Source organism: Epinephelus lanceolatus, chromosome 4, assembly GCF_041903045.1.
Source record: "Epinephelus lanceolatus isolate andai-2023 chromosome 4, ASM4190304v1, whole genome shotgun sequence".
Lineage (NCBI taxonomy): Eukaryota > Metazoa > Chordata > Actinopteri > Perciformes > Serranidae > Epinephelus > Epinephelus lanceolatus.
The window spans coordinates 10,651,734-10,676,261 of NC_135737.1; the positions used below are offsets into that span (position 1 = coordinate 10,651,734).

The 24,528-nt window shown below is 41.0% G+C and overlaps 1 protein-coding gene across 2 annotated transcripts in view; it reads left to right on the top strand.

The window, feature by feature from the left end:
- The first annotated feature begins 220 nt into the window (after positions 1–220).
- nova2 (NOVA alternative splicing regulator 2) overlaps positions 221–24,528 on the top strand; it is a 95,340-nt gene continuing 71,032 nt past the window's right edge. Inside the window, exons 1-3 of one of the 2 annotated variants that reach the window (XM_033631189.2) lie at positions 221–1,158; positions 3,916–3,984; positions 24,304–24,447. In XM_033631189.2, coding sequence (XP_033487080.1) covers positions 1,002–1,158; positions 3,916–3,984; positions 24,304–24,447 — 370 coding nt within the window. In that variant the 5' untranslated portion in view covers positions 221–1,001. The remainder of the gene's footprint in view (positions 1,159–3,915; positions 3,985–24,303; positions 24,448–24,528) is intronic. The other variant, XM_033631190.2, reaches the window with a different exon arrangement.

Below are 24,528 nucleotides of genomic sequence, written 5' to 3' on the forward strand. Positions count from 1 at the left end.
TAGCTCCATCATGTAAACAAAAGGAAACACGCTTAAAACTAGACTATGAAGTTCCCTGAGTGACTTTGCAAGGCTTTTTTTTCCTTTAAAAAAAGCACTACAACACAGAGACAAGTCGCACTTGCATCAAACTCTGGGAAACCCGAGTTCACGGGATGCCACTGAAGGCATCGGGAGGCCCTGTGACGTCAGCCGCTCCCCTGCGCTCCCTCTAGCAGCCAGTCAGAGAAGGGATGCTCTGAACGCAAGACTGCAGCATCTTCACCGAGAGAACGAGCAGGAAAAAACGTCTCTTTCTCTGTGTGTTTCTCCAGCTCCGCGTCTCCGGACCCTCTTCACCCACCCCGTCACCCCTGGGTGTCTTCATGCTCGGAGCCAGGACAGGATAAGAAGAAAGAAATTATAATAGCCTACCAATAACGCATCGGATTTTTTTTTTGTATTATCATTGCTTCACCGACCTTTTCTTTCTTTCTTCTCTCTTCGGTTGATTTTGCGTCTTTGTCTTTCGGCATTGTTTTTTTGTTTTGTTTTGTTTTATTTATTGTTCGGTTTCGCTGGCCGTTGCAGAGGAGCGCCACCATCCTGCACTGCCTGACATGAGTATGCTCTTTTATGTGGTTGCAGCGGAATGACACACATATCCTAGCCCGCATATCAGACGGTTGATGGAAGATTGACGTTCCACTTGCACGTTTTCAGTAGCCTAGCTCATTCTCCATCCGCAGAGGTTTCGGATTTTTCCCTCCTCTGACTCGACCATCCGCCGCTCCAGCGTTTCTTTCTTTCTGACACTGCGCAGCATCTCTGTACGCACGGCGCACCACGGAGAAACGCGCAGCTAACCTTCCCCGTCCGCAAGAAACAGGCGTATTTTCCAATTCCCAAATCGCTTTCGCCTTCTCCAAGGACTCATCTGCACGGCTACGCTGCGTAAAAAAACGGGAAAAGGGGGGATTTAAACGCAAACGCAGCCCAAGCATCCAAGAGCAAGCTCGAAAATGATGGCCGGCGGAGCAGTACAGCAAAACGGGATTTTTTCAAATCCTCACCATCACAATCAACAACCACACATGGAGTCCGATCCCCCGGACTCACGTAAAAGACCCCTGGAGACTCCGACGGAGGCCAGCAGCACCAAACGCACAAACACGGGAGGTAAGAGCAGCGATGGGGATGCGGGGAGCTGTTCGGGTTTCGGTGAATGTTACTTCGTCCTGAGGCAGGCAGAGAGAAAGGGGAGCAGGTTGATCTGATTCTCCACGTACACATGCTACAGCTCAGATTCAGAGATATGTGTCTCAGTTACGCAGTGATATAAATATAGAGAGCTCCATTTTTATCCGCTTTCTAGTGAGCGACAGTCATTTTCCATCAGCAGTAGAATAATGATGAGCCGCCGCTTTTGGTGGAAAGGAAACAATGAGAGGGACCGAGGGGGGATTTGGAGGGAAGCCGCCGGTTCCCCTCGCTCACATCCTGACTGTTTTAGCCTCTTTAGATCAGCCGAATTGGGTGTTTTTATTGCGTCTTAAGATTTACGCGCAGCCACAGCGGCCATGCTGGAGCCAAAATAAGGATGTAAACAAGTGAAAGCCAGATCAGGCTGGTGCGTGATCGCAGACTCTCATCCCGTCGACGGATGACCTTGTGATAATCTCACACATCAGCCTCCATCGCCGCTTTGTGTACAATTACACAAGCGGATAAACAAGCGGACTCACATTAACAGCAGGCCTGTGGCGAGCCAGAAAGAACAAGGGGAACCCAGAGCAGCTCAGAATGCGACAGTGTCTCTGTGTTATTGCAGCATGTCAGTGCCTGTATATTTTGATCGTGCTTTGCTGTCCTGATTATAATAACCTGCAGCTGGAAGGGAGAAATTTTTTTCTCTAAATTGTCCAATCATGTTTCTTCATTATTCTCTGGTTGGATGAAATATGGATATGTCACCATGGTAATCACCATATTTGGTTTTTGTTTACATGCTGTCATGCGCCAAGCATTCCCATCACCCGGCATTACAACCATCAGTAGCCTATCCTGGCCATGCACCCCATCATGGACATTTGGACATACACTACACCTTTAAATGTGTTATTTACACAACACCGAAGTGCCGCGTGCACTCACCAAGGAGCTGCTGAAGATTTGGGAGATGCTTTATATGCATCTAAGGATTTTAAATGTCTAAGACACCTTTAGAAAAGTCTGTACATTGCAGACTGTCAGTGTGAACATGAAATAATATTACGGACGCCTGTTCCTTTAGGTGTCAAAGAGAAATATGTCATTAGCAAGAGTGACAGATATTTCAGTATAAAGTGGCAGAGGTGTTTGGAGAGCAAGCCTTTAAAGTCAAATCTGGGACAAGATGGTCATTAAGATTTTGAAAAGAAAAAAATACATATTAGGTCACCTGTATTTCTAATGCTATGATCATATTTAGTTGCATGCAGCTTATATGCCATGTGTTTCAGTTTTACTATTTATAACTTAAAAAAACAAAAACAGTTTTGCCCCCATTTTTTTCCTATGAGGGCAGAAAAGTCTCTAAAACAGCATTAGACCTTAATGGAACATTAAAACTCTCCACTGAAACACACATGAATGAAGTGTATTAGTGTATTATTAAAGTCAAATGACAAATGCCAAGTGAACTACAAGTGAAATGTGTGTGTGTGTTAAAAAATATGCAAAGAAAATATGATTTCACAGCAGGTGTTTTCTGCAGGTCTGATCAGAGTAGAATGCTCATCATTTTAAAGGTGGTCAACATGACTGATAATTACCCTGCTATTGGCCTGATTTATCAGTCTCTTATTGAAAAGGCCACAAGATTTCTCTCACAAAGCTCTACATTGTGGGTGATCTACTAATTTTGTGCAAGCAGGTGTGAGAGGTACTATAATGTTTTAACTTACATCTTAACTCTGAACCTAAGAGTTTAAGCAGTCTGTCCCTTTTAGTGCAAAATGACAGTCTCAGTGGCGACCCATTGAGAATCAATACGTTTTTATCTTTTTGTAGATTTTTGGGTGACCTGACCCTTAACAGTGATGACAGAAAAGAACAAGACAGTGATTTTTCAGTTTCTTCAGCTCCCATCAGAAAACTTGACAGCCGTCCTCAGGAGTAATAATTAGACAGAGAGAGTGTCCGGCTGTGGAGGGGTGAGCTGCAGGTTAGCGAGCGTTGTTTAACTGCAGATCGATGCGCTCGCAGCACTAAAGGCTCCTCCTCACTGTATGTAAAAACCCAAGGCTCCCCCTCAGGGGACCATCCTCCTGCCTGTGTAACAGTCAGCCTGCTCGTCCATTTAGACAAATGAAAAGGTTGGAACGATGATGATGATGATGATGATGATGAGCATGGCCGACCAGGCTTTTACTCAGGCTGAGAGGATGGCCACGGTGCAGCCAGGTCAACACTCCCTCAGCCGGCAGCATCAGGCTGACGATCAGATGACATTTGGTTGAAAATGAACGAGTCGCTCCCACTCACACTTCAGAGAATCAGAGAAGAGGAATCAGAGCTTGGTTGCAGGTCTTGTGTGAAAATTTTGCACTGACAGTAAATTCAGTTCTGTTTTTAAAAGATGTCTCTTTGTTCCAATGACATGGTCGAAGAATTTGGTTGTAATTATGACTGCTATTGACAGCTTGAACCAATCAGATGACACAGATGAGAATAGCCTAAATTATTCTTTTACTTTACTAATACTAAGATGCAGAATAAAACCATTTATTTTCACTGAGAGTATGTTTTTGTATTTATATTTTTAAGATGCACTCAGGCTGCAGTTTTAAAGTTATAGAGGTCAAAGTGCTGCTAAGAGATCATAACAATGGTTGTTTCTCTGTATGATTAGCTTACGCCACACACCCCCCACCCCTGTGCTTCCTCTCTCTGTAGTGGCCTTCCTGCAGCCCCTATTTGAAACTGAAGGCATTGTATTCCCTCACCAAGAAACTGAGACTCATGGTAAGAGAGACTTTGATTTTGATCTTCTACCTGTTTTTTTTCCCTAATCTTTACTGTAACCTTTTTCAATGCAGGACTGATTCAGCAGTGACAACACGTACATGTTGTGTTTTTGAAGGTCAAATTCTGCAGAGTGAAATCTAAATTTTAGGCCATTTCAATGACAAGGTCTAACTGCTGCCTGGCATTTAAATAGGATCTAAAGTAACATGTAGCATCCTCATATTCTACTCATGATCCAGGATAATGCATGCTGATATTGTTTATATTGTATGTTACCAGTTCCATAACATCCATTCTCATGCTTTTTATACAAATTCAGTGTTTCTTTTGTCATGATACCCAACATTACTGCACAGATGAGTTCTGATGACCTTTGACCTCATGCTAGCCATGTCATCAAAGCATATGGGTTTATGACTGCTGATGTACTGCTGAAATGCTTACTCACTGAAAGTGCTTTAAGTGTGATATGTCATGGCTTCTGTGTGCACTGTGCAACTGCTGTTGAGTAAAAACCACGTTTCTTTTAACCTTTTTCTTTTTTCACAGGTAGATTGAAACTTAACATGAAGAGTTCTAAATAGCGTTTAAATCAGAAATATTTCTCTTCATCACAGAGGAAAATAATCATTTTTTAGTCATGTTATTTTTCATTGAAATGTGAGGTGTAATGCCTGTGCAAAGTGTTTTCAGTTCAAAAAAGACAAGAAAAGATGCACTTTATTTTTCTTACCGAATTTCCGGCTGGTTTATGTCCAGGGTTTAAGCAAACATGTGTGTGAGGAATATGGGAAGCAACATTAGAGAGAAAGAGGTGGTCAACTGTCAGAGAGTAGAGGTACAAGACGACGTGGGACCACTATAACCCTGAGGGTCATAAATCACAGCTCCATCTTATAAAAGCTGAAGGTCTTAAAGACGAAAAGATCAATGAGTAGCTGCAGTAGCTGCTGTTCACAGCCGCCCACCCCCACCAGCCCTCTAATCTACCCACCCAAACCCATTCTCATCTCTACACCTCCCCTGCCCTCACCCCCAACCAATAGCCATCCCCCACATTAAAGGAACTCTGACTTCCTTCTAATCATGTACATATATGATCAGAGCCGTTTAATGAGCTCATTGTTAATATTTGATTTAGTTTCAGATGTTTAAACTTGGATCGTTTTCAAAGCCAGTCTTCATCATGATTGGCTAAATGAGTAAAAATCTTCCAGTTATTTCATTATTCAAGGATCAGCTGCTGTCGGCCAATCAGGGTTCAGGGCTTTATGTAGACTTTTAAATTTTAACCAAGACTACATTTATTTGGAGGGAAAAAAATCATGAAGAATGTATTATTTTCCTGTAAAGTAGCATATTTTGATGAGATAATCAGACTATCGTGGAGCCTTCAGCAGAGACCACAGCAACAGCGCTGCTGTTGAGTTCAAGGCTTTATTAGGTGGTCCAAATAAGTAGTTGAAAAGTTGGAAATAAGAAATTAAATCACCTTAAATATGTTGCTTAATCACTTATTTCTAGAGACCAAACAGAAAAAGTACCTTAAGCCCTTTTCCCAATGGACAAAAAACCCACTAGAAACCACTAACGGTTATTTAATGGGAAAGGTTACAATTGCCATTCTCTCCTGGGACAATGACTCTGCAGTAGTCGCAGTTATTTATTGGCTCCAGCTCCAAACGGCTTCCACACCCGGGTGGACACGCTGATTTTAGCCCCTTGGCTGGTGTGATGCAATGACGCCTCAAAATACTGTCTGTCTCAGTCCGAGCAGCACTCAGATATCGTTCAAAATTAGCCAGAGTTTGAGAGACATACTGAATAAGTGACAGGTGTAAAGACAGGAGTAACCACGGTACATTTCCACTGGCCTTAATGCTGCTTCATACTGTTTACTAACCTTTTTTCCAGCCCATTTGTAACGTAGAAAGTGACACAGCAGAAAAACAAAACCAAACAAAACAGAAAGGCATATTTGTCTCCTGCACCGGCAAAGGGAAAGCAGTCTATCACCTATTTTAAATATGTTTTCCTGCATTGAAAACCTGCTTACACCTGCCAGATTTGGTGGTAAAAGTACATTAGTGGCTTCAGTGCAGGGATGCATCAACAGGGGAGATAAAGTCACAGTTTTTATGACACACACAGGTTAAAAGGTTAAAGCCTTCATTATCTTAAATGTACTGGACTGGGCATGCTTTGCACTATTTTGTACTCAAAATATGTTGAAAATTTTAATATGAAAACTTCAGCATTATGAGCCTCAAAATGAAAATACTTTGCTGAATTCATCACAAATTTCAGTCTCAAACAACATCCAGACCAAAAGAGGCTATGACCTAAAATCTCCACTGACACTACAGACTGATATTAGTTAGCTGGTTCACACATAATGCAAAAAATACAAATGAGTATTTAAGCCACAGAAATGCAATGGAGAGGTGATCCCTCAGAGGGGCTTGATCAAGGCAAACTCCTAAGTATATGTCATCCATTAGACAATAAGGAAAAATATTGCAAGGTTGGGAAAGAGAGAAAGACAAAAGATAAGACTGCACACAATAGCAAGTGTCCATATATGCAAGTTCACAAAGTAAAATATAAAATGAAAATGGCTAATTATTAGTGAACAGTAGGTAATCCATAAGGATAAGGATAAGATTGGGGAGACAAAAACAAACCTTTTACAGCTTTCTTGAATTGTGCAGGTGCTAATTTCATATATGAGATGGCGGAGCCTTTCATATCACTGAACCTCTGTAAATGTAACCAGACAGGAGGCTGGAGTTTGTAGTCATTTTGGTTATTTGTTCAGGGCCTCTCAGTCTAATAGAAATGACTCAGATTCAGTCCATTCAAAAACAAATGCAGCTTTCAGGGAAAAAACCTGCTTGTATAAGCCATTAAGAAGTCTTATGTAAGCACAAACAAAATAAATTGGATGTTTTGTTTTGTTTTTCTTTTCGATTTTCATGTAGGTGGTCAGAAAATGAACATGTGAGTGGGGACGCCTACAGGTTTAACAGTCAGGGAAAAGTTTGCTGACCTGGACGCACAGACTTTTCAGTCCCTTCATCACTCTATGCTACAGTCTCTCCTGTCTGTAAGATGTAATACATTCATTTAGTAAATGGATGGACTGGCAAGCCAGGGCTGGGAAGGAGGAGGGTGGAGGGCCTTGAAATGCCCTTGCCAAGTGACATTAGGGGACTAGCAGTGCACCGGAAGATTTCTGTTTGTGTGTGTCTGTGTGTGTCTGTGTGTGTGTGTGCGGAGTTGTCCTTGTGTTTTCTGTCCAACTTAAGTCGCAAGAAGCAGAGATGACGTTTAATGAGAGAGATGAAGGGGTGTGTAAATGATGTATTGCGCTGTAGATGGACGCACATGCACGCACTTACTCAACACATGCACACATGCATGATGTGTAGTGAGCCTGGGCTGTATGAGCCTTTGATGCTATTGATCGGAGTGTTTTCTGTTGCTCCTGGAGCTGAGCGGAGCATCTTTTTTTGGGGGGGGGGGGAACGTCCACACAAAGGAGAGCTGCCTTCCTCGCATTGATCAGCTGTCCGGGCTGAAGAGGAAGAAGCCCCACATTTGTCGTTGTGCACTCGAAAATAGACAGCAGGCAGAGGGGGTTCAGACCTAGAAACGACCAAGACTGCAACAGTGTGAGCCAGAATACATAGTAATACGTTCATTTTTTAAACTAAAATGAGAAGTTAACAGAACGGTTCAGCTGCTTTGTACAAAATATACAGATTTATAGTTTTCATGTATTGAGTGTTAAATACCAAGCACTATTTTTTTAAAACACAATCTGCTTTATCCACGGTATCTTGTAGAACACGGCGTTCTCCTCTGCGGCACACCTGTTTTGGTACACTTACGAGCCTCTCATCCTCTTCCATTCTCTCCATCTTCCTCTCCTCCTCATCCATACTAATCATGCTCTACTTCAGACCATCACGACTGCACCCTCCTCCTCCTGTCCTCCTTCACCCTCGTCCTCCCATCATTCCGTCCTCCACCCACCCCCTTCATCAATCGCAGGCTGCCATTGACGACGCTTGCTCAGGCAACCGTTTCCGAGGCTGTCGATCGATTCGCAGCCGCCGTCTGCAGGACTCTGCCAGTGGTAGCTGCGACTCTCCTTCTCCTCCACCCTCTCCTCTTCGTTTTTTTTTTCAAGCCACTGCGTCAAAGTAAAAAAAAAAAAAAAAAAAAAAAGGAAGCCATTGTACAGGGTGGGGTGAAGGCGCTGAGAGGTGGGAATATTCCCACAAAGGGAGGCGAGCGATTGGTGGAGCGGGACGTCGGTCACAGCCAGCCGGTCGCTGATAGGTGAGGAGAGCGGGGCGGCGATGAATATGGATAAGGGAGCGATGAAAGGGCCGATGCAGCGAGGACGACTGGAATGGCCCCCTCCTCTGAAATAGCCTTGGTCCATGAACAATACACACCGGTTTTCACACACACACACACACACACACACACACACACACTGAGGGCAGAGAAAGGAGGCTGCTTCAGTTATCTTTGTTAGTGTAGCCATCATGTCTGCTTCGATTTCTACGCAGACGCCCTGATGATAGGAATCGTTTCAGTTTGGGAGCATTTGATTGGTTCTCCCTTAACCTCTATTCAAACTGAATATGTGTGGCAGAATGCTGTTCTTCTATGAGATTACTCTGTCTGTCTCTATTGATGATAAATAGATGGAGATATTACTCTGTCTGTCTCTATTGATGATAAATAGATGGAGATATTACCCTGTCTGTCATGTTTTAGAATTCCGTAATTTATTCCGATTTTTGCTGCATACTGTTTTCAAAACATGAGCCACTTATTATTTTTCTTTATAAAGAGTTGTGCGTCATATTCAAATTGTAATGGCCTCCATTTTAAAAACAGCCTCTCTATGAAAATGATTTCTGGCATGAAAGCAAAACACAGTATAATGTGCTGCTGGTGCTATGAGTCATCTTGATACCTTTAAGAGAAAAAAACCTCCTTTTAAGAGCATACTCGGTTTTGATTCGGTGACACTGGCTTCAAAATTTAGATGAAAAAAAAAAGCTTTCAGAATATAGATATATATAGGAATTCAATCCCTCAGCAGTCACTTCAAGCAGTGCTGCACCTGCATCTAAGAATTAGACTTAAAGAATTTTCTTTTGTTGTTTTTTTTGATTGTTCAGAGGGCTTTAAGGCGATTGCTGGCAGTTTCTGAATCTAATGATTAAGAAATAGGAGCTCCTTCTGCATGCTGGAAGTCACCGCCTAAAATGTCAAATCTAAACTGAATAAATGACGTGAGAAAAGTGAAACATTCAGATGCTGCAGAGAAGAGAAAGAGATATTTCCTTCTGCTCGCCTTCCTCTGCGAGCTCTCTGTGTTTATGAGTGACGATGGCCATCTTTCAGATCGAAGACAGCTGGTCAAAGCCTCACTGCTGGAGAGCTTTACGTGTGTGTGTGTGTGTGTGTGTGTGTGTGTGTGTGTGTGTGTGTGTGTGTGTGTGTGCTACCTCCCAACAAAAGAGCAGAGGACTGAAGGGGGGGTGTTAGACAAAGCCTGCCCCCCTTAACTCTCCCTGCTTTGGGGAGATGAATATTTTCCAAGTGCTCAGAGCTCAGAGCCCCCCTTCATCAGGCTGTGTTCACACTGCTACCCCCCCCCCCCCACTTCCCCCCAATGTGGCACTCACATCTGATGTTTCTTCACAAAGCTGCTCAAGATTCTGGTCTGGACCGCTTAGGTTCATTTGACCTACTTTGGTTTGTAAATACAGATTGTGATGGTTTAGGAATTAAATAACTGATGGCCCGTATGTAGAACTGATTTCTGATATTTGTTAATATCCGCTTTTGAATTTTCAGGGGTTTCCTCAGATTTATAGTGTCATCAAGGTGGGAAAGTACCAAAAAGACCATCATGAAACACTAAAATACCAAGATAAGTTTTATTATGTGTGAATTCTAAATTAATGCTTCATATACAGAACCAATATTGTATTACTGCATTGTATTGTTTCACTAATTATGATAACACTGGCAACAAATCCACTTCATCAGAAGTATGATGACCTGCCGCTTTCTGATTTAGTAAGAGACCAATGTTGGCTGGATCAACATTGGAGACGGTGAACCCTGTCGGTGAATGCTGGTATGAAGAGTTGTTTCCTCTTACGTAGACACAGAACGTATATATGCTAGCTGGCTGTCGGCTGTAATCTTTGCAGTCTTTACAACCCTTTGACCAAAACACAGGCGATGTGAGGCGACGCAACAATCTGCCTTCATCGCCACCAGTTCTCTGATGTCCATTTGATGTGTCTGGGCCAGTTAACAGCCAGTTTTAACTTGTGTATTTCACAAATGTGTAACTGTGAAGCTACCCAAACTACACTTCCTATTGATTTCTTTATAGATTATGACTCCACACTGGTTACTTATATTACTACAGTGCTCTGAATCCTGAATGACTGCCACAGGTGGTGTGTAACATCTGGATTTCCACCATACTTGTTCAGGAAGAATTAAGTAGAGCTCACTACCCACTGCCAGAAGTTCTTTTCTGTTTTTATGTGTCGTCCAGATCAGTGTGAGCGTGACAGTTCTGTGTACTCAGGGGGCGTGGGGTAAAAGGTACTGTTACAATATTTTAAATATTTATTTGGGAGGTTGTAGTGGACAGAACTGCTTGATAAAGATAAGACAACTACAAAAAACACTGTAACCTGGGCCCAGAAAAACCCAGCGTGCTCAGAGCATATCCTCTGTGTCTGCTATGAACAGGTGACTCTGGATATGTTTGTCAGAGTGAAGTGTGAGAGGAAAAGTAACGGAACATGAGAAAGGATTTGTGATCTTTAGCCCCCCCACCCCTCCCCTGCAGGCCCGTGGACACCAGATCCCAGGATTTGAGCCTCCAATCCCCCAGCATGGAGAGCCTATTCTGGGCCTGGCGGGTCCGCAGGGGCCTTAGCAACAGATTGGACTGTTTACTTATCCAGTTATGTCGTTGTGGAGGACCATTTATTATTTATTGTGAACGACCTCTAAGTAACCCCCCCCCCCATCCCAAATCCCTCGGCCTTGACCCACAGCGCCCTAAACATACACAAACATAGAAATACTTACATACAGTCTGATGAACTTATGAAGACATTTTCATAACATACAAAAACACAACAGGGAGGAAAGTGGTTGCTCTCTGACCTTAGCGCTTGTGCTGCTACCTCACTTCATAATAAACTTTCTGGGAGTGGTGGGTTAGGCACATTTTCATCACACACACACACACACAAACACACACACATACACACACACACACACACACTTTGCAAAAAAAACACAGAAAAGTTTTTCATCAAATCCTTTTGACGTGTCAAAGGAAGTGTGTGTTCTTCCTGTGAGTGTTGTAACTGCAGGAATGTGTGTGTATGTGTGTGTGTGTTGCTTAGAGTAGTGAAAACAAAGACCCTCATCACAGCAACCAGTAGGGAACCCTGTAGTTACACAGCTGCAGACACACCATATCTACACACACACAGACACACACACATCATTACCTGCACAATGATATCGTCAGTGGTTTGAAATTGTAATCCCTCCATTTCTTTTGAGATCAGATGTGTTATTTCTTTATTTTATCTCTCTCAGTGTGTTTGCAGTGTGTGTTGAGATTCAGTTAGACGACTGGAAAGTTTCCAGTAAATCAGAAGGGAAGACTATGCAAGGACAAGTACAGATTTCCCTCCATAAGCATCTTCTTTGTTTTAAATGGAAAAACAATAGAATACAATATACATAACGTTAATGGGATGTTATTAGCATCTATTTTAAGGTAGCTGTGAGTAAAGCAACACGTGGAGAGTATATGAATGTAAACTGAGCACAGGCAGGGTGTTTCATCTGGAGCAACATTCAGTAAAGATGGCAGAAAGAAACTACTGTTAGATACTTACAACTGGCTACAATTACAATTGATATTAAAAAAGAGAACGTTGAACACGCGACGGTGGTAGAAAGATTCAGACCCTCCCGAAATTGAATCCTCAGCACACCCAGTCAATTGTCTTTTTTTTTTCTTTTTTTTTTTTTTATTAGAAAATTACAAAAAATGTCAGACAGCCCTCAAGTGATTCTGTTTTTGGAAAGGGTTTTTTAAAAGTCCAGAGTGTAAGGCACATAGCGGTGAGGACTGCAGCTTGCAATCAGCTGAAACATCCCCTGGTTAGAATTCCTTCAGCATTCATTGTTTAGGAGGTTTGTACCAGGAGTTGAATTATCTGGATAACTCCCTACCTCTCCAAGCGAATGCACTGTGTGATTAAAGCTGGTAAACACACTGAATAAAGCAGTTTCACGTTACAAGTCAGTGATTCACTGATGCTGCTTGGCGTATCATAGAGGGTCTGCTAGCCTAGCACCTGCTAATCTGCGCTCACCTTTTCTTCCTAATCATTTCAGACAGCCCTCGAGTGATTCTGTTGTTGGAAATAGTTTTTTTAATGGTCCAGTGTGTAAGATTTAGAGGGTGAGGATTGCAGATTGCAACCAGCTGAAACTTCTCCTAGTTAGAATTTCACCAGTGTTTATTGCACAGGAGGTTTTTAATAGGAAACAAATTATCCACAGAGGTCTCCTCCTCTCCAAAACAAACGGACCAAATGACTAACACTGGTAAAAACACAGAATAAAGCAGTTTCACATTTTAAAAAGAAAGCTGTTTTTTTGTGTGTGCTGCTCGTCATGAAGGAGCTGCTAACTACAGTGGGCAACACAAAAATGTGAATAGCCCTATCTAGAGCCAGAGTTTGGTTTCTCCTGTCTGGGCAACTCCTACTCCCTATGTAGACATAAATGGCTCATTTTAAGGTAACTAAAACACAACAATTCTTTTTTCCAGGTTATTATACACCAAAGAAAACATACTTTCTATGTTATGTTCTATTTCTGCCAATATATCCCCCTAAATCCTACACACTGGACCTTTAAGGTAGACAAACAACAAGCATTTATTTAAAGTATAGTGAGATCTTGACTCCAGAACTTATGCATAGCGTGTGTGATGCCTGCTGCTCTATACATGACATTAAGGTCAGTGTTGTATCCTAAAGTGTCTTGCATCCTTTTAGGAGCACCACAAAATACCCCCTCCATAGTTTCTGACAGCTAAAATGTTAAGACGTAATCAGTAACAATCACCACATCTGTAATTATGGTGTTTTTCTTGTTCTTATTTGGACTGAAAGTTTAGATGCTCATTATGTTGTCAGCGTGAAAGAGTCGCTGCACACAGGAGGCTGAGATGCTAGATATTTGATGATGCTTCATATCAACAAGTGCGGAAAATAGCAGCAGAGAACAATGAGCCTGACATCATGCTGAGACATCAGGTTCTCTCAACACACTGCCACTCACCAGCAGCATGTTATTTGTGTTGTTTTAACAGCACAAGTAGCCATGAACCTCAATGGGTTTGATTTCCGTGTTTTAGGGTAACCTCTGTCATATCTCCACTGTGGGGGCACATTTTGAAATGAATTTAGAATATCTGAGGTTCATCAATGAGCGGTTGTTGTTGGATTCTTGTAAAAGTTCATTTTATGTTTCCAGAAGGTTTTTTTAATCCCCTTTTCCAAAGAATAAATTATTTCAGGTCATTTCAAGACATTTTGCTCCAACACCCACGAGAGGAGAAGTTTCTACCATCACTTTTAATTTGCTGAGCTGTGAGAGGAATATGGTGTGGGTGAGCGTTACATGACCTTTATCGAATTTTGAGGTTAGTGTCGACACTGATGGGTCAGACGTGGCGAGCAGTTCCTCCAGCTGCTTATTATGCTTGGCTAGATTGGCATGCATGAGTATCACCTGCACCCCTGGGACGTGGGATGACACACTGAAGAGAGCGTGGGGTATAATTACACATAATTAGAGTTTGCAACTGTGGCAGGTAGATAAATGAGGCTTGGCTTTTCCGAAAGTGTGGTAAAAATGTAACCAAACTTTGCTCTTTGAGGGCGGGGACCACTTTGGATCAGGATGACATCATTGACATGAGTGGAGATAATTTCACAAATTTAGGATTAACCTTTGTGTTCTCCACAGTGAAGAAAATGAGGCGACAGTTGGGGCAAAACAGTAAACAAGCTGTTTCAGTAAGCAGCTTCTCTGCAGAATGAAGTTAAATATCATTTTTCAGTTAGGTTACTAAAGCATGCTCTCAGTTTCATTTATGAACTATTTTATCACATAGGCCTGTTTCTTTACTCTTATAATTTGCATTATTTTCTCCAACCTAATCTCACAGAAATATGTGAAAAGACGACAACCTCTGAACACCGCACTATGTTGTGATGGCACAGTTTGGCTTTGGCACCAACACTAGCAGGTGTTTGCCGACCCATCCACCACCCAAGAGTCTCTTGCTCTTTACACTACCTATGGGGTTATAACATTAACCACTACCCACTGCATGATGTCGTTGAACCAGGGAATTTCTGTGTCCATCACGACAACGGATCCTAATTGATTTTCCATTGGCACTCTTTCCAACACAATATGTGCCACCACCGCATAATGCAATGTTGAAGTCGGGGCCATTTCATGAATTTCTTTGAGGTTGATCTTCGCGTAACCCAACAAACTCACAAAACTCTGTTAATAAATTAAGCAGCTAAGTGGGATTTTTTTAATTCATGATTTAGTTATCATGCATTTAGCTTTCGCTCTAATTTTTATCTTCACCATGCATAAACCTGGATGGAATTGTGCATTCGGTCGAGTGTGTGTGTGCGTGTGAGAGTGTGTGTATTTGTCTGTTCGCAGCTAATCTCACAAACTACTGGACCAATCAACCTCATAATACGTGTGCACATTTATGGTTGTCTGCTCAAGGACGTCTTGCAGCTGTGGTGATTTAGAATTATGGAAAAACATATTTTTTGACTGTTTACCGTTATGGACCGCTGACTCCTCACTCCACTTTACCATCCCGCAAAGTTTTCAAAAAATCAGCTGAAAATAACAACAACAGCAACAACAACAACAACAACGTCTGTTGCACGCTGTATATTGACCATCATGGCTCAAAAACTGACATCCATTGAAAAGTCTGGTCTCATTTTGAATCGGAGCGTCTGCAGATTAATTCCACCCCAGTATGTTAGGATCCACTATAGTTAGGCACAGTATGAGATAATTAAGTCAGTTATTTTTGTTATCGTCACTGCCATCTTGACTTGAAGGGAGCTGGGAGGGACAATTTCACCGTGCCCAGCTGCGCCCCATCCGACTGGAATCTGGTTTTGTTCCGTCGTATGCCCAACATCATACAACACAAAGAGAAGCAAAACTTTTTGCTTCTCTGATTTTGTAGACTTGCAGATTTTGTTAAAATCCTTTTATGAACAACATTGATCAAAGACTGTGACTGTGTTTTAATAATCAAAAATAAATTAATCCACATAATTATATTGAATCTATATATCACATGAAGTGCCTGTTAGCAGGAGGACTTTGTCTGCTCAATGCAACATGCCATGGCTCCATCAAAACTAGACTGCTGCTTGGCCGTCAGGTGGAGAGCTGCACTCTTTGATTTTCTCTCTTCTCTTTTTGATATTACTTAAGAATATTATTAGGAATCTAATACTCACATTTGATTGAACATCTAGAATGTATTGATTTATGGAGTGTTTTTAGTAAACTGGTTTGTAACAAAGTGCCTTATTAAGTGCACACAGAGTCAAGACATCACATCCTTATGTATAGAAGAGGCTGCTAATGTGTCTTAGATGTACAAGAGGCTTTTAGATGTGGCAAGCCGAGAGCTTTTACTTTGAAACCAGAAAAATCTTTAAAAAAGGCTGGACGGAAAGATGCATCACCCTTAAAGCTCAGGTTGTCATAAGTCAGAGGCTTTTAAAAAGAGCAGATAAAGCTGATAAAAGTGGAGGAATGTTGATAAAACTTTTCTGTAAACACTATCATTCAGCATGGTGCAGTGTGGGAGGAAGAGGCAGAAAGTGCAGCACAGTTTTCAAGTATTTTTTTTATATCTGGAAGTTCATATTTATGAAAATTGAGTCATAGCAGTTATCAAACCTGCTAAAAGCTTATTTCCAAAGTGTAATTCAATCTGTGTTACATAACCCCGTTAACAAACTCAACACTGGAGATCTGCAGTGCTGTTGGATGACACAGATGAGTTCAGTGATATGTTTGTATTTTATGCCTTGCTAGCGCAGCACATAAGTGTTCCCCAAATATTTTCTGTATGCAAAATAATTCATGATCAGGATGCAAAACATTAAAGATGAAGCTTTTTTATAGCATGCACATGTTGGCAGGATGTAGGGTACATAGTCTTTTTTAAATAATTTGGGTCAGTTATTTTTTTGTGTGTAATTCAGATTGTGGATATCTTGTTCTAGGACAGGATCTATGCTGCAAGTATAAATACATTTTTTAATGTTTGCCATGGTAACACGTACAAGTGTTACCATTCAACAGATACAAGTGATGAATATGACTCACTCATTACATCCTCTTATATACATGATGAGTCATGTTGCCGAGGTGTGGAGGCTTGTTTATGAGACGTCGGTAGCGGTCTGTTTGTGGAGGGAGTGTGTGTGAGTGTGTGTGTTTGTGTATGTGTGCTTGTATCTGTTTTTCACTGCAGACGCACTTTTGTATTTGTGTGTGCATGCATACACGTGTGTGTGTTTCATATTTACCAATTCCCCTGCCTTATTAATACAGGCTGGTTATAATTAGCTAGCCTCCATCTAAAGCAGGTCAGTCCAAGGCTTCATACTCAAAGTGGGTCACTGCAGTGCACTGAGGAGAGGAGAGGAGAGGAGAGGAGAGGAGAGGAGAGGAGAGGAAACAAGAGGAGGATGGTAAAAGAAAAGAAAGGACAGAGGAAAGTAGGGGAGAGGAAGGAAAAGAGGAGGAAGAAAGAAGGAGAGAAAGGTCATGAGAAGGAGACAGACGACAGACAGTTTCAGGCATCAATCACGTGCTTCATGCTTAAAACACAATGCTGCTTTGAAGATTGTTAATATCGGAGAGCAAGAACTTTATCTGCACAATACATGTCACTTCATTTTTGTCACTAGTGGTGACCAGCTTGACTGAAATGAAAACATAAAGATCGACAAGAGAAAGTTACTTGTCATGCTTGTACTTGAAAAATTAGGATGTGGACCCTGTCCCGAGATTAAGTTCATGTTTCTCATCAGCAAACTGTGAGAGGGCGGTGACGTGCCACAGTGCAGCTGAAGCTTGACTTGAAGTGCTCAGGGCCGAGCACTGTAACACGCTACATCCATCCAAAACACAAGGTTTGCAGGAGGAGCACGTCTGCTGCCAATCTACAGCTGGAAATAACTGAAAAAAGAGGTGAAGCATTTTCAACAAACATCCCTGGATCACAACAAAATACAACTTTCTTCAACTGAAACAGAATGGGCTTTTTTTTTTTTTTTTTCCAAAATAAAAGTTGTAGAAAATACATTCATAACATAGAAATAATGGAAAAATAAATATAATTGTACAACAAGAACTAAAATAAAAATAAATAAATAAATTAAAATGTAGGACTAACCAAAATTGAGTGAAACACAAATGTAATTTAATAGTTTTTGCCAATCTATAATTTTTGAGTTTAAAATATTTAATAGCAGTCAAGTGCATTTTGAAAGTGGTATAAATGTTATTTTTTTTGTTTGTTTTTTTTAAGTAAAGGAGGTTAGTCTTTTAATCCAAATTATGTTATTTGTATATTATTTTGCTAAAGTAGCAATCAAGTTAATTATATACTTTTCATCAGCCCAAAAAACTGGGATTGTTAAAAATGAGTTATATATAAAATGCTTGTTCCGCTGTAAATCAAAAAATTTGGGACGAAATTGCTGCTTTAACTGGGTACTACTGTGTATAATCTCAAATAGAAACCCCTTGATTTTATTTAGATTTGTAAAATGATGAGGTAAAAATGATATCCCACTGTTCCCTTTTAAGTGTAATCATCTATATTTATATCTGGAAGTAGTAACATGCTCAAGAAGTCTTCTAATAAAAGCTCAATAACCCCATTAACAGTAGGGGACATTTACATAAAGATAGTGCATCAAGATGTATACTTTGTGCCTAAAAATAAATGAACTAGTAGGCTATGTATTGACTTGATAAACATATCAAAATCCTGATGAGAAATGTCAACGTTATATTTTGTGGAAATAACAGGAGGTTGTGCAGGAAGCTGTCATTATAAGGTTTAATCTTGCTTCTAAATAAATTGAATAAATTAGCCTGTTATATCAGTTTGATAGTGAACAGTGGCTGTATGTTCTGCTATGATTTGGTTTTCTGATCAGACCTACATCTTTGTTAAGTCTGCTAGCTGTTACTCTCGTTACATTCAGCTTCAGAACGTAATTAGATCATTTAAGCATCTCAAGTGGCTCTGCTTCTGAGAAATGTTTTTAGTACTACAACTTAAGTCAGGAGAATGAGAGAGGGAACAAGCAGCTAGATGATAGCAGGGTGAGTGGTAGGACAGTAGAGGAGGAGGAGGAAGAAGAGTGACGGTTGAAGATCATAATCATGTAGGTGTTTTTATTTTGGAAACTTCCAGTTGGCGCTTCAGTTAGCAAGAAGTCCGAAGGGAAGAGCGTTTAATTAAAACAAAATCAGAATCAAACTCAGTGAAAACACCTGGCTTGCTCAAGCACATCAGGGAATTCTGATTAACACAAAGGAGGCCGAACCATCTTTGACGAATGAAAAAGTGAGTTAGGTTTTTACCTCCTCTACATCCATGTCTGAGCTCCCTGCAGTTTGTATTTCATCAGTAGCAGAGCTGAGGAAGGGCAGGGGAGTGTCAGGTTTCCTGTCTGTGTGCTCATGGTTTGGCTGAACATTCAGAGATGAGAACAGTGCCCACCCAGTTTTTAACACTATGAACACTGTACTACTACAGTCCCTTTACACACAGCACAAACGTTTGGTAGATGGAAGGAAAATCAAAAAGTTTAGACAAGTTTTAATTGTGCCCCAGTGTCAAGTACTAATGGTCATAGCGTACCTTTTTGGATTTAGTCTACAAGACACTAGTGTAGTTTACTGTTTAGTAATAACAGCAAATAAGGAATCATGTGGGATGTTCCACATCAACAAAACTAGAACTTTGGGAAGCTACCGCCAATTAAACTTTACAAAGAGATGTTATACTTTGTCGTGTTTTATAAATCTTGACTGAGTTCTCTGACCGTCATCCACAATCCATTCCTATACAATGTTCCCAGTGTGAAAACATCACATACTCAAAACAGTAGTGAACGGGCCCTCACACTTTCCCGCACTTCCAGGGTGTTGTTGGGTCAAAGTCAACATGGTCATGCATTTCCACATACGTTGAACACTGTGCACATAACTTAGACGTTATTTACTCTGTGGAATACATGGTGGTGGAAATGACGTATTGCAAATTATGTACCACTTCCTCTGTCTATCATGAGGTGCGAAGGAGCACATGTTAATTATAAATCATTTTGTTGGATATCATGAGTAGACCACACGGTGTAAAGGCCCTGACACACCAAAATACAGAGCTGTCATTGAGGGTCTCCCTCACTTTTGGCACTAGTCGACCACTGTCAGCTGGTTTGTGGCCAATTCAGCATGTTGAATCGGCGTCGGAGATGGTGGAGTCCGTCGGTGACTGAAATAACTCTGACTGGCAGTTCAGGTCAGTGCACGAGAAGAGAAATACAAGTGAGGAAAGCAATCAAACAGCTAAAGTTGATCATCAGGTTGTGCTGTTATTAATGTCCTAAATGGCTGACTAGTGTCTTGAATCTGTCCTGTCAGTCTTCTGGTTTCCCTTTTTGAATGACGGATACAACCAGCCTAGTCTTTGTGGTGTGGTCATATGCAACTTTTTGTCTAGGACACAGGTGACATGAGGCGACACAACAGTCGGCCTTCATCTCCCCTTGTTCTTTGATGTCGGTTTGATGTGTCTGGTCCTGAGGTGTTAAAGGGATTTAATGTGAGTTACAGCTATTAAAAGGCATTTAATAATACTCAGTATAACCATGTGGGATCATGAATCTTCCATGTGGTTATACCTGGTCTGTCCACCTCACAGTCAAAGCAGGACATTCTCATATTTTGTATGGATGTGTATTTCTTACAGTTGAGTGGCGCACAGAGAACAGCGGTGTTAGAAGGTGCCTCGCCCTTGTGAGAAAGTGTGCCCCTGTAATAATAATCCTATTTTAATCTGCCTCCTGAGGTTTTGTGTCCCGGATTATCAAATATGAAGAATGCTACCAGGGAGGGAAGCTGAGAATCATTGAATCAGTGGCAGTTTAAAGAGACATCACACTGCAAAACCATGTTAGAAACCATGTGTAGAGCAGTTGTTATTAGATTCACAACCTCAAAAGATTTTGAAGGGTTTCTTTATAGAATTATATGAAAGAATTAAACCTACTTTTTATATGTATATTATTGCTGACGTGAAGGCAAAATTGTTAAGTTCTTTTCGAGTCCCTATAAATATAAGGCGTAGTCGATCTTTATTTTATTTTAATCTATTTTTTGATGATTCAGCGTTTGATTATAAATACTGACTGATGAAGTTAATGTGGAATTTTTTCCTAACTAGCGACATAGTGATAAAATAATGAAACAAATTATGATTTTGTCGAAGATTTAGACTTTAAAGGGCCAGGTCAACAAACATTTTCTGACTGAAACCTGTCTTGCTTTGCAGATAGTTTTGGTTTGGTTTGTCAAAGTTATGAGATATTGATATTACTAACAATACAGTGTAGGTGAATGGAATGTGGTTTTGCTGAAAAATTATTTTTGAAAAAATGCGGTGTCTCTCTGCAATTTGCATGGATTGAATATATTTTATTAGACAAATACAGTACATTGAGGTGTGTGAGGGAGATGTAACCATGCAAACTGAGTTCATGTCCTTAAACTTAAAGAATTATTTTGCAATTGCAATGTGGCGACTGACTGTTTCCAAATCAAAGTCTCTTGTTCAACAGTGTTATTTGGGTGAAACAGCCCTTTAAACAGGAAGGAATGAGGAAGTGAGTGTGAGGTGGTGCTACTCTTTAGTTGACCTACAGCTTGTTGATATCATCGCCATGGTTACAAAGGCATGTCTGTTTTAGAAAAGGAAGGATTTGTTCTTATCAACTTAGTCCTGCACTTGCAGACTTGAACGCATGCACATACACACACGCGCACACACACACACACACATACACAGATCTCTGCCGATGCACCTCTGACACAACGCCTCCACATCTCTTTTAATGTATGTGATTCTGTACCGACAGGCAGGTCAGTGGTCATTCCTGAAAGAGACAGTGGGAGGAAGGGAAGTGTGGTGACCTGTGAGAATCAGTCAGTTTTCTCTCTCTCATTGCATTGTCAAAGAAGATGCAGGCTACAGCCAAAAGGTCGTAGGTTCAGTCCCAGTCTTGCTTCGGGTCAACGTGTCACCGAGTGAAGCCACTGAAATTGTCCCTGCTATGAATGAACCCAAGATGATTAAAATGCGCTTTGACCTTTTGGTTTATTCCCCATTGGCTCTGCTGTGTAATTTTTCACTAACACTGAGGCACAAGAGCACTGAAGCTGTTTGTTCCTGCACTCTATTGCAAATTACAAAAAACAAACATTACCTTGAGATTGTCAGACCTTATTAAGTCAGTCGACACACCTGTAGTCAAGGTTGTTTTCAATTCACATGCAAATACAACAGAGAGTCACAGGAGGTTTTTGTTAAAGCTTTTCATTGTGGTGACCTCGAGATTCACCTGCATTGTTTAACTGCACAGAACACACTCAAGTTTACTAAGCTGCTTGGATTGTACAGTATGGGGTTGACTAATGATGCTCATAATCCGTTATTTCTTTGAGAGTCCTTAATGACCTTCAGAATATGGAAATGAGCTTATAAGGTACAGTTACATGCAGCAAGCTGTCAGTCCAGCCCTGTCTCCTACAGTTATACTGCATACGCCTAATTTAAAGCAAGTTTTGAGGGAAGTCAAGCAAATCACATTTCTATGAACATAATGAGGAAATCTTGCTAATTAGCATATCTGGCAAGTAGCAAGCATATCTTAGTTAACAATTAAATGTTCAGTGACAACATATTTCAGTTTTTTGCCACAATAGGTAATCCTGCAGTGCAGTATTAACTCATAATGACTGCAGCAATTTTTTATACCCTTAATGTTAACATTTAACCAAAACCATGATCTTTCCCTGACCTTAACCCAAGTGCTATTGTTGCCTCTGAACAAGAACCTGAAGTATGTTGCCAAACTCCTGCACTTTGTTTGACTTCAACTTAATGAGATTGACAACTGCATGAGCAGAGGCAACTTGAGTCTATACTTGCAAGGCTCCAGATCGCGACTATTTGGTCACATTTTGCAACTATGGAGCACTAGTGCAACTTTCAAATACAATTGCAAATACAATTAATATATGAACTGGAGCGCTATTAGTGTGCTTCCAGCTCACAATTAATAAATCCATACATTTAAAGGCACATCGCTAACAATTTAACTTTGTGCTAACTGCTAATAACAACAACTGGTGACTGGGAGCTCCAAGTTAACAGCAAAAACATCAACACATCAAGCCTGCGATGAGCACGAGTGGTTCTGCTTTGCTTTATTTAATTTCAAAAATACTTCATTTAAATTTATCATAACAGTACTTTAACTTTGGTAAGGCAGTAGCTATTTTATTTAACTGTAGTTCATTTCATCATTTTGTATTTTAGTTGTCCATAGTACTATAAAATACACAAATACAATATACATTGTGCATTGCGATATAGCCTAAAAATATTGCAATATTATTTTTCAAGCCATATTGCCCAGCCCTAGCGTTGGTCAGTCACCAGTATGCGATTTTCCTTCATGGTTCCCTGTAGTGTTGATGATGAAGGATGAGTGAGTTATCTGTCAGTCCTTATAGCTTGATGCTTACACCTTTTAGTTTGTTTTTAATAAGTCAGTTTGGACAAGTGTGAAAGTGACCTACATTTCAAGTCACATTTTTCATGGAGAGCAAGAGAGAAGGAAAAAAGTGAACTTTTTCGTCTGTAAAACTTGATTTGAGCAAATGGGGGTGAAATGGGTGAAAGTTTGCCAGTCTTTGAAGGGAAAAAAGCTTGTCTCTTCTGTTGCAAGGCTGCCTCCTTTTCCTCCATCAGGCTGATTAGACAAATGTATTTTTCCATAAAGATCTGACTGCAGCTTCAGCTTGTGAGGACGCTCAAAGACATCTTTATCCCATCAGGGCAATTAACTGAGCTCAGTGCTGAAAACAGTCAACACAAGGCCACATGAAACAACCGACATCTTCCTTTCATATCCACAGTTTACACTATATTCCTCAATGCAGGTGCAGCACCATGAATCTGTGCTCGTCTGCTTTATGTTTGTTTATGTGGCCTTATCTGCACATGTTAATAAGTGCACGTGTGTTGTGGCGGGCATGTGGTGTTATGCATTCACGAGGTGAAGCACCCACAAGCGTTGGTTGAATCTGATTAGCTTTAATAACAAAAGCGGCAAGCAGCATATTCCTCAGCGCCGCCCCCCTCCCCCAGTGCCAAGGCGGTGACGAGGACCAGATTCTTTGGGCCCGATGCTGAAATTAGATCAGACCAATCTGGAGAGAGTGTTTAGAGGCTAGCACAAATGGACGTGCAGAGAAAAGGGGAGAGATAACGGAATCATCAGATTATGGAAATAATTAGTTGTCATGGATATCAGTCATCGTTTGATGTGATTGGATGGATTTATGCAGCTTGAGGAAGCTTTGGATGGTCGGTTGAGTGGGGGGGGTGTAGGGGTATGCATAGAAAGACAAATTATTCTGCTTTGGCGTAGTGATGCGGCACCGGCTTGCATCTGTTCTGTCAGACTGTGATTTCTGACAAACACTTTGCTTCCACTTCACAGTTTACACTCATTCAAACAAGATGATCCCTGTATTGGATGAGTTTTTTTTCTTCTGCATTTTGCTTTTCCTCCGACATTTGTAAACTTGCTGAAAATTGACTTACATACAAAAATCTAGAAACAAAGGGCAAGCATGAGGGTAAAAGTTCAAACAGACTGATTGTGCATATTGTTGCTTTCTATAATATTTTTCTTTTTCAGCTTTATTTGAAGTAGAAACAACATGAACTGCAGTAGCTCTCTTTGACTTCCTGTTTCCTGTTTTCTGCTACAGAGGAAGGCGAGTACTTCCTGAAGGTTTTGATTCCCAGCTATGCGGCGGGTTCTATCATCGGTAAGGGAGGTCAGACCATCGTCCAGCTGCAGAAAGAGACTGGAGCCACCATCAAACTGTCCAAATCCAAAGACTTCTACCCTGGTAAGACACCACCACTGCTACTGCTGCTGTGGATAAATGCATAAGTGATGGAGCTGGGAAAGTAAAGCAAAACTTCATCCT